The sequence below is a fragment of the Condylura cristata genome, unplaced genomic scaffold, assembly GCF_000260355.1.
Source record: "Condylura cristata isolate star-nosed mole 26May11 unplaced genomic scaffold, ConCri1.0 scaffold00013, whole genome shotgun sequence".
Taxonomy (NCBI): Eukaryota; Metazoa; Chordata; class Mammalia; order Eulipotyphla; family Talpidae; genus Condylura; species Condylura cristata.
This window is the reverse complement of record NW_004567114.1, coordinates 2,892,793-2,903,803: the sequence shown is the minus strand read 5'-3', so window position 1 is coordinate 2,903,803 and position 11,011 is coordinate 2,892,793. Positions and strand designations below refer to the sequence as shown.

The window sequence follows — 11,011 nt, the reverse complement described above, 5'->3', positions numbered from 1 at the left end:
TTCTCCGGGCGTCGGGACCGCTCTTTGTCCCCTTCGCAGCCCGGAGCTCCTGCGCCCCCATCGCCTCCCGGGTCCTCGGCCGGGAGGGGCACACGGACTGCCCTTCCACCCCGCCCCGGACTGTGCACCCCGGGAGGCCGGGGGCTCGGCAGCCGCGTCCCGAGGCGCGATCGGCACCCTCTTCCCCACCCCGGGGCGAGGGCGCCGTGAACTTGTCCCCGCCCGGAGGAGCGCTCTGAGACCCGCTTCCCCGCCCACGCGACCGCCGGTCCCGGGGATTCGAGGGACCGTCTGCGACCTCGAGGTGGAGACCGCCGGGGAGGGCGGAGGAAGGTCTTCCGCCGGGTGCCCCGGCCCAGCCGGCCACAGGAGCCCCACCCCGCCGGCAGCCAGGCGGGGCACCTGGGTCTTCCCGCAGCCCGTGAGTGTCTCTTTATTGTCGCGTCCCCCAAGCGCATTTACCGCGCTTCGGCCGCGAGCCGGGCGGGGGCGGGCGTCCCTCCCCCCCGACCCTCAGAGAGAGAAAACTCGCGCCCTCGATCGAGAGCGGCCACAGCCGGGAGCGCGCACCGCGCGACATCTGAAGTCCCGGCTCGCTGTTGCTCAGCCATTCCGGAGACGGTGGCGTGGCCGGCGCCTGCTCCCGGCCGAGCCCGTTCAGAACCCGGGGGGGCTCCGCAGGGACGACAGCCCAGGACGGCACCCTCGGGGGGGTGGGGGGGACTTTGCGCTCTGTGGGGAAGGGAGGAGAGAAGATAATAAACTAGATAGCCGAGTGCGCTGCAGAGCGCTGAGACGAGCTGCTATCACGGAAAGTGACCCGCGGCTCCTTTAGCTCCCGGGACGCGGGGCCTCTGAGGTGGGTGGAAGCTGAGAGCTGAGCTGGAGGACAAAGATAAGGAGGAGGACGCTCCAGGTGGGGCTGGAAGCCCTGGGGCTGGGAGAGGCGGAGAGGCTGTGGGTCAGACCCACCGTCTAAGGCAGCTGGGAAAGCAGGGGAGGGGGGGCTGCAGGAGGCTGCTGACCCAATTTGCCTTGCGAGAGCTCACTCTGGCCCATGTGTGGCAAGGGAGTGGGGGTGCTGGGAGGGGCGCACAAAAGGGTCCAGATTCAGGATGAGATTCCGTCCACACCCCTCAAGGTGGACCCCTCTGTGCATTCGAATTTGGGGGTCGGTGCCAAAGGAGCCCCAGGCGGGCCAGCTGGCCCACGGTGGAGGGACATCCTTCCTGCTGGCTCTGTGCCCCAGCCAGGCTGTGTTTGGGTTCAGAGGTCAAAGGGCTTCAGCTCACTCCTGGGGAGGTGTTGGGTCTTTTGTACCCCAAGAATCTAAACTAAATAGCTCCCTGGGGACTCCCCCAGAACAAAGCCTGTGCAGAAAGCTGCTCCTGATAGAATGGAGGGTGGGCCTTGGAAGCTGGCGCACTGGGGGCATCACCCAGCGTGAACACTGTGCCCGGCACCTCTGCATCTGTGCAGGAAGAGCAGGGAGGAGGCATCCATCCAGGAGGGCTGGTTTGCACCATCTGGGGGCTGTGGGTCCAAGAACCCCGAAGACAAGGTGCTGGGTGGAGGTGAGGCGACAGGTTTGCTGAGAGTCTGCCATACCCCACCAGGACTGGGCAGGCTCGGACAGGACATCAGGGCAGGAGGCTGACAGGTGCAGGGCGGCCTGGCCTGCAAAGAGGGCTTGCAGCCAGGGCCCTGAGCACCACAGCAGGCCCAGCAGCAGGTGCCACCCCTTACTGCCCACAGGCCCTGTGCCATAGCCAGAGGCTTTGTCCAGAGTCTCTGCTTTTCTAGCTCCTAGTCACCATAAGCTCTGCTTTGTGATGAAAACAGTACAGCTAAATCACGAGGCCCAGCTGGTGTCCAGCTTCTCTAGAAGCCCGTAAACGTGATTGCAGGCATTTTAAAAAGTGAAGATGCACCACCACGCCAGTTTTTGCCCAGAATCTTCCAGGCTGTGTATGTCCATTTAAAGCCAAACAAATGTTTTTGAAAACCGACAGGAACATAGTAGACAAAATATTCCAGAGCGCAGGGTCTCTAAGCCTGGGAAACAGTGATAAGAGACATTTTCCCTGAGGGAGGGGAGGGGCTCTCCCAGCCCCTCCTTGCCTGCAGCCAGGACAGGACAGGCTGGGGCACCACAGGATATGGAGGCCTGAGGCCCAGAGCCACCCGCTGGAGGTTTGCTGAGTGAGCACATGACCTGCCAGCCCTTCATCAAGTGTGCCTTCACCCGCTGGAAAAGGACTGGCCCAAGGTCACAGACACCCCTTGGGTCACAGAAACATAACCAGGTAAAGCATTCCCACACGCAGGTGCCACCCCGTGTCCTTAGTAAATGCAGCAAGTTGCTACGTTTTCCTAAGTGTAAGAGACGTAGGGACGACCCGGTGGCCTCCTGGAGGGCTTGATGCCAAGTCAAATCTCTTTCCTTTATTCGCTTTGATTTTTATTCTTTCTTGTTCGTAGTCTTCCCTTCTTTCCTACTGGCTTGAGTCTTGAGGCATGAATAGGAGCTTGCAGTGGTGCGGGGAAGAGGGTTGGGACATCCTGGGGGCAAGAACAGCGCTAGCCCAGGCCCAGAGGGGCAGCGGGGAGGTGTGTAGGTGCGGCCGAGACAGTCGTCCAGGACCACACCTGCACCTGGGTCCAGAGGTGACACCAAGGCTGTGGATACCTCGTGTCCCCCCCCAACTGGGCCACAAAGGCAGCCGGGCGTGGCCCTGGGCAGACACCAAATCCCTTTTGGGATAGGAACATCATGGAATAGGGGAGCCCCAGGAACACAGAGGTCGATGAGCAGGTATCGAGGCACCCACCTTGGGAGCGGGGGAGCTGGGCATGGAGGGAGCATTTGCCTGGACCTTGTCCCTCCTTCACATCCTGACCCAGGCAGGAGGACCAGGAGTCAGAGAGGCCAGGATGGCCGCCTGGAACCCCTGAAGCCAGGGGGCACAGGTGACTGGAGGCCCAGGGCATCTCACCTGCAGGCCAGAGGCTCAGGGCCCACCGAGGGCCATGGGAGCCACAGCGGGGCTTAGAGCCTGGCCAGACTTCCCTTTGATAAAGAGCCCATGTCAGGCAGGAGGGAAGAAGGGTCTCAGAGGGCCAGGGGTGCTGGGAGACCTCAAGGCCAGACCACCAGAGCGGCGCAAGGTCCCTTTATGGATGAATGAGGTGTAGGGTGCTGGTAGCTACCCCCTGTCCCTCCCTTCCCAGTCAGAGACCCTGACTTGCCCTGGCACCATTGCCCAAGGCACAGGGCAGAGGGGAGGCCCAGCCACGGGGCACTGAGGCAGGTGAGTCTTTGCAGGACCCGAGCTCACCTCAAGGTACTTGAAAGCTGATCCTCGCCGTAAAGTACCTCGTAAGCTAACAGGCAGCAGAGGGCCGCCGCCTCGGACACCCATGTGTGTGTGAGCATGTCCTGGGGGCAGGACTGTCCCGGGCCTACCCCAGGATGCACCTAGACACGGGTCCTGCTTAACCGGGTCACGCCAGACCACCATCCCGGGGGGTGCTCACGCCACACTGCTAGGGAACCCGGCATGCAGGACCCGGCCGCTCTGTGTCTCGGGAACCCCCAGAGCACCAGAGAAGCCTGGACCAACATCACACTCGAGGTGCCTGGTCTGTTGGGGCAGCTGAAGGCACAGCACAGCAGGTCTGCCCACTTGTGACTTATCTGCAATGTCGGTATTTATCAAATTGATGTTTTCACATGCGCCTGCCTGAGTCAGGCAGCTGGAGGGTAATTACAGGTTTGCTCCGGTCATGCTCCAGGCCCCAGACATGGGGTCTTTGAGCTGGGCTGCCTGTCCCTTGTCGCTGGGGCGGGAGGGACACCCAGCAGATGATGGGGTGTGCGTCAGCACCCTCCCACCCCCCGTGTGCTCCTTGAAAACAAAGCCAGGTTCTTCTCTGGGACCCTGGGGTGTTCTGTGAGTGTCTGTGGCTGCATCACACACTGCTGGCCCCACCCTGCCCAGCACCCATAGCCTCTGGGCACCCTGGGGGCTGGCTCTTGGGGAGTGGCCCTCAGCCCTTGGGCCTTAGGAGAGCATGCTGCCCTTCCAGGCCTGGCCTTCTGCGGGTATCTGAGATGGCCACTCTCCTCCCAGGCCTGAATATTTCATGCCCGAGGGTGGAATGAGAGTCGGCAGAGACCTTAATAGTTAATGCGGCTTCTGCAGGCTGCTGGCCCAGCCTGGCCACTGCTGCTGCTGCTTGATTCAGCACTGACAGTCATCCTCCCTGCTCCCGGCCCCCGCTGACCTTCTTTGTGCAAGGCTGGGCTCAAACCAAGTTGTCCCCGGGGCCCTAGATGAACCCACATCTGGCCAGAGAGAGAAGATGCGGAGTGACAAGCAGGCCATGCGGTCACTGCCCTGCCTGGGAGAGCCCGCGGCTGTCATGTTGGTTGAATGAATGAGTGATAAAGGAGGGAGCTGGGTTAAGTACAGCCCAGGATGAGGTGTCTCTGCCGGTATTTCCTGGTGGGCAGCCTTGGGCCTGTGCTCCCCCTCAGCGCCTCTGACCTACCTGGAAACGCCTGGCTTCATCCTTCTGCAGGGCTAGGGAGAGACTCAGACGCCCCGGAAGAGGCAGGTTGGAGCCCGAAGCCGCACCGTGAGCAGGAGAGCGCTGCTCTGCTGGGGTGGCCCGAGAGCCTGACACCCCAGGCCAGTCTCTTCTCTCCAGAACAGCGCAGCCTCCCGAACTTGAACTCAGCCCAGTGGCAGGACTGGCAGGGCCCGGCCTTGGGGCACCTAATCACGGGCAAAATGTGGGTGCTCAACAGAGCAGCTGGGGAAGACAAACGGAGCAGCAGGGCTGAGAGGCCCCAGGCGGAAGGAGGCTCTTGTCCGCTGGCGTCAGGCCGTGGAGGGGGCACCCCCAAGTAAGTCGGGGGGACGCACTCTCTCCCCAGGTGTCTAGATTTAGAGATCTTTCTCTAAGGTCATCCAGATGCCCCAAATAATCTGCAAATGTGCTCTGGATAGAGAAAGGAACTAGGGGTTCTGGAGCTCAATGAGATTGCACCTGGCCTCACTGCTTTCAAGTTTCAGAGAGGGGCCTCCTTGGTGGCCTGGGGTCGGTCTCAGGCTGTCACCGCAGCACCCTGAGTGTGATCCCCGCCAGGGAGTGACTCACAGGGTGTGGCAGACCCCCGGTCAGCAGTGGATCTGAGTGGACCCGCCTGTTCTGCTCCCCACTCTGTCTCGGTGAATCCTCTCACCCCCACCCCTCGTACCTCTGGTCTGCCCCCCAGTTCTACGCAAAAATAAAATAAAATCTTCGGGTGTTTCATTTAAGGAGGCCCTGCACACAGGCTGCGGTGCCTCGTAGCGGGAGGACCGGCTCTGAGTAACTCCGCGTCTTGGTGAGAGACTTGGGCAGGCCTCGCTCGGCCTTACACTTTCCCAGAACTGAGTTTATTCCACACTGATGCCCATCCCTCACGGGCCTCTGCCTCCACCCCCCACGTCCCGTCCAGCCTCTCTCCCTCCCCCGCTCTCTTCTCCTCTGGCAATCTCAGTCCAGTTATCAGTATCCGCTCATTTATTTTTATTTCACTTTGTCAGACCATCCACTCTGTTTTTTTTTTTTTTATATTCCTCATGTTGCTGAAATCATTGAATACTTGACTTTATCTTTCTGGCTAGCTTTGTTTTGTATAATTCCCTGGAATTACTTCCATTAGCTGCAAGTAGCAACATTTCACCTTTCTTTGTAGCGAATGCTGTGCCAGCGTGTACACCTTTTAATATTGTGTTACTGTTGTCATTATACTAATCCTTCACCTCCTTTCCTAAGTTTGTCTTTAAGACTGATTTACTTGTGCATACAAGAAAGGGGGTACAGCCCAGGGATGCAGAGGATGAGAAGACTCACCAGGGACAGAGTGGGGAGTATTAAAGATGGATCTACTGAAATTCACTGCAGAGGGGAGCAGCGGGGAGACAGGAGAGGTTTGCTGTGACACGTGGGTCACCCCCTGGCTGGGGATCGAACCCATGCTGCAGCAACTGCAGATAGATTTGTAGTACTGCGTCTTAACCCCTTCGCCACCAGGGAAACACCCTTAATGCTTTTTTGATGTGATTATAAATGTGATTTTTTTAAAGATTTATTTATTTATGCAAACAGACTGGGGTACAGGCCAGAGGTGCAGGGGTGGTGAGAGGATTCACCAGAGAGTGGGGAGCAGAACAGGCTGACTGGCGAAGTGCACTGCTGAGGGGAGCAGTGGCCGGGTCAGGTCTGCCGTGCCATGTGGGTCAACAGGATTGAACTCATGCTGAAGGCTTTAGCTTCTTAGTGCTGTGCTTTTGTTACGGGGCTGGGAGAGGGGCACCCCTGTACCCCCAAACCTGCCTACTCTTAATAGGTTCTGCCATCCACCACATCAAGATAAAACATATAATAAGACTTTAATGAAAAGGAACTTTAATACAGTGAGTATACAACATGGAAGACAAAGAATATAATTTCAAAATCAAACACCTGAAGTGACCCATCCCCTCGTAGACAAAAGTCAACCCAAAAGGGACTGGCCCAAAGCAAGGCCTGAAAGCTGCCCACAAGCCTAAAGCACCTTCTGGCCGGGACCCTTAGAAAAGGGTCAGAAATGGCCCTCTGGGAGGAAAAGAGCAAAATCAAAATCAATATAAACACGGCCATAGTCACCTCCCTACAGGTCTCTCACCCACATCTGCCTTAGCCAGTCCAGGGCCAGGAAACAAGTGGCTTCTTCATAACATGCTGGCTGCTCCATGTGGCTTCCTCAGGGCTCCTCCTCCTTCTCCATTCAGCTTCCTTCTTCTCAGATTCCTTCTTTTCTCTCCTCAGTTCCATCCACCTTCTGGGTGGGGCAGGGAACCTGGAACTTCCCCTTTTCCTAGAGACCATCCTGTTACACCTTAACCCACTGCATCACCAGGGAGAGCCCTGTTTTGTTTTTATTGAAAAAATTTTCAAGAAGTTGTTTTCTTCAAGTAAGACATTTCCAGATTAAAAACAAACAAAACCTGATCTTCCCAACATCCTTTCTCTAAAATGAGCAATAAGACCAAGGGACAGAAGATTTGAATGGAGGGGCCAGGGAGCCCTAGGTGACAATGTGAGGGACACTGGGTTAGGAGGGCTCAGGGCCAGAAACAACCAGTTTAGCTGGAACTGGGAAGAAGGCCAAGAAATAGAACAGCTTGTGAACTTCCTGTGCCTCAGCTCTCTGGAGAGAAATCTACAAGCTCTGTTGGAGTTTGGTGGTAAATTAGTGATAAGCACATAGAAAACCAAGCAAGTCAAAACACAGAGGCAATTATTAACCCCAAGGGAAACCCAGAAGTCCTTCAAGGAAAAGAAATGCAGTGGCAGCGCTCAGTAGGCTATGATGTTTATACAGTGTGATACATGCACCATATTGATCTGAATGGAAAGTGGTGAGTGAGGCTTACGGGAGGGTGGGGAGAGGAGGACTAAGTGGACTAACCCCTCCTGGAAAGGCAGTGCCTGAACCCCAGTATCCGGGAAGATCAGACTGTGTTGCAGAAGAAGTGAAAGTAACACAGGTGCCCCTGAGGGCAGCTCAGGGCTGGCTGCGTGAGACAGGGACTTGTTTTGGTTTTGGTTTTAAATCAGCTTTCCTATGCATGGAGGTGTTTGAGTTTTGAACACTCTGCTGTGTTTGTAGAGGAGGATGCTTTTGGTAAAAACCTGGCGCTGGGCTTCTCATTGGGAACACTGGAAGCTGGAAGACCACAGAGCACTATGTTCCCTTAAAAATCTGAGGGGGGCCCTCCCTGGTGGTGCAGCAGGTTGAAACGCTAAATGCTGCAAAGCTAAGCCGAGCCGTGACCACTTCAGTGAGAGTTCGATCCCCGCTTGCCCCCCGGAGGTGACCCACAGGGCACAGCAGACCTCTCCTGCTCGCCTGCTGCTCCCCTCAGCAGTGTACTTTGTTGATCGCCTGTTCTGCTCCCCACTCTGTCTCCAATGAATACTCTCACTGCCTCTACACCTCTGGCTGTACTCCATTTCTGTATGCATAAAAAAATAAATCTTTAAGAAAAAAGTCTGAGGGAAAGGATTTCCTGTCCTGGACTCTGTGTCCTAAGAGAAAATTTGCCACATATGAGATTGGAATATAAACATTTTCAGAAATGCAAGATGGCAAAAACAAAAAACCTCCAGGCACCTTCCAGGAGGCTTTAGCCGTGTATGCTAGCCTGGAAAGAGAGCAAACCAGAGGCCCTGTTACTGGACAGAACCCCAAACCTGCCCACTCTGAATCGGTTCTGCCATCCTCTGCATCAAGACAAAACATAAAAGCACTTTAATGGAAAGGAACTTTAATGCAATTAGTGTTCAATACCGAAAAGACAAAGAATATAGTTTCCAAATCTATTACCCAGAGTTAGCCATCCCCTTGTGAGTAAATGTCTGGCTGAACAGGGTGGGCCTAGAACAAGGCCCCAAAGCCTGCCATGGGTCTAAAGCACCTTCTGGAGGGCCCCTAGGAAAGGATCCGAACCGCCAGGGTCTGGGAGGGAAAGAGCAACATCAAAATCAAGATAAACACTGCCACGGTCACCTCCCCACGGGCCTCTCACCGGAGCCTGCTTCACCCAGTCCAGGGCCAAGGAGCCAGCAAAGCTTCTTTTGATGTCTCTGGCCTCCTCCAGGCCCCCTTCTGGCTCTCCATCTTGCCTCCTTCCTTCTTCAGCCCACTCTTCAGCTTCTTCTCCTCCCTGCTCAGCTCCACCCCCTCCTGGGAGTGGGGCAGGGAAACTGGAACCTCCCCTTTTCTTGGGGACCCCTGCTATCGCCCCGCAATGGTGGGTGGGGGCACGGTCTCCCTCTGTCACAGTGAACGTCCCTCTGTGGTATGGCTCAGCAGGTTACAGGGGAGCGGGGCTGGGGACACTTACCACTCATGGGTGTGGGATTTTATAGGACCCCAGAAACAACTCGCCAGGTCATACCACCTAGTTCTGGTGGCAGGGGAAGGCTACATCCACGTGCCTAAGGACTCGACCCTGTTGTCACTAGTTTTACAGAGAATCAGATGGGAAAGTGAAGGAGATGCCCAGATGCCCTCGGAAGTTCTGTGGAAAAGGCCTGTGAACTGGGAAACAAAGCTCCACAGAAGAGGGCCTGCCCGTAGGGGACCTTCAGGAGGTGACATTTACACGACCTAACACAACCCTACTGAGGCTCACTAACCTGGATACAGCCCGTGGGGGCCAGGGGTGAGGCTGGGAGGTCGAAGAACACCGAAGCCTCCTGTCTCCACTGATGGCAACAGAAGTGTCTAGAACTGAGAAGAAATAGCCCCAGAAACAATGATTTGGGAGACACTGGGGGCAAAGCTGGGCATGAACACTGGCTGTTTGGGGAGGGGCCACTTCCTTTCCTCTGGACATGTTGGCGGCATGCTGTTTTATTCTTCACCCTAAGAGTAAGCACTGTTGGGCACACCAGGCACATCCACAACCGCTAACTGATAGTGAAGCCTACCTCTGGCTGCAGCATGAGACAGGGAGCGCTCCCCAGACCCGAGGCTCAGCCTGGCACCACTGGGGGCGTGCCCTGTCGCTATCCCCCAAGCCTGCTGGCCAGTTTCCTCCTGGCTCCAAACAAGCCTGGGAGGGCGGAATCACCACGCCTTGGTCCAGCAGAGGTGAGGTTCCGAGTGTCCCTGCAGGTCACCCACCCAGGAGCCAGGGAGAGGCAGCCACCCAGAGCTCAGCACCGCCCCCAGGGGCTCCCAGCAGGGGAGAGGGCAGTGGACACGCCCCGCCTGGGCACTGCTCCCAGACATTCTCGGACCAGCGTGGGTGGCAGGTTTCGATAGCATGGGTGTCCGCAGGCGGCTGTGGACAGGGAGTGGCCAGGTGAGCGGCAGCGTAGAGTCGGGCCCGCTCTGGATGGACAGCGAGACTCCACGGGGCGGGTGCCTGCTCAGCTGCCCTTTCCAGCCGAGTGGCCCTTCTCACGCCCGCCGGGTGCTGCGATCTGGGGGCACTTGTCGGGGCGCCCCTGCCACCACCTCCGGGTCAATCCTGGGTCTGCCTTTAGCCAGTGCCGCAGGGTGGGGGGTCTGGACCCCCAGGGTGCGCTTCCAGCTCCTCCTGTCCCCCTCTTGTGCCTGTTCACAGCATGTGATGTGGAACTGATGTTGTTTGTGGCGATGAGCTTGGAGTGGGGGTCCTCGGGTTCACCCCAGGAAAGGTTTCCCCAGAGCTCCCCTGTCAGCGGCACGGGGTGAGTTCCCAGGCAAGTTTCTCCAGGAGACAGAGGCGTTAGTGACGTGCTGTGCGTCTGCTAACCCTAAGCCCCTAAGCGGCCTGTGCAGCCTCCATGTCGTCACTACAGTTCTGTATCCCAAAGCAAGGTCAGAACTGCCGGGTCGGAGGAGCACCTGCAGGGTGACATCCACGTCAATGACAGCACAAAGCTGGATCACCGGGAAGGGTGTGCATCACAGGTGTGGGCGCCCCGTGACTGCTGTCTAAGGGGACCCCAGAAGCTGATCAGTGCACGCCTTATTGAGGAGACTGGAATCCTGTCCGGGGAGTCAGGGCTGGGTCTCAGTCACGACACCAAGCAGTCGCAGGCAGAGCAGCTCCATGCTTCCTCTCCTACTTCCCCTCTCCTTTTCTGCTTCCCCACAGTCTGCCAATAACAATGCCAGGTTCTAGCTCTTGGGCAGCACCCTGCTCCACGTCTCTTTATCAGTGTGGTGTTGCCCCACACAACAATATTTAAGAGCAGGTTTATTAGGAAAAGGGACGGAAAGAGGGCACGTGCGGAGACACCAGGGGGCAGGAGGAGCGCCCGAAAGGCGCAGGTTTGCCGAGAGGCCTGTGTGGTCGCAGATGGGCGGCCTGTGCTGAGGGCTCAGAGGAAAACCTGGCAGGTGCAGGTCCCTGTCCTGGGCAGGCAGGAGGGCACTGCCCTGTGGAAGGAGAGGGCAGGGAGGGGGAGGGCCAGG

The 11,011-nt window shown here is 57.4% G+C and overlaps 1 protein-coding gene across 1 annotated transcript in view; it reads right to left on the bottom strand.

The window, feature by feature from the left end:
* CCDC85C (coiled-coil domain containing 85C) overlaps positions 1 to 611 on the bottom strand; it is a 52,093-nt gene extending 51,482 nt beyond the window's left edge. The window contains exon 1 of the mRNA XM_012724383.1: positions 571 to 611. Within this exon, the coding sequence (XP_012579837.1) occupies positions 571 to 611 (41 nt within the window). The remainder of the gene's footprint in view (positions 1 to 570) is intronic.
* Between the last annotated feature and the right edge of the window lie 10,400 nt (positions 612 to 11,011).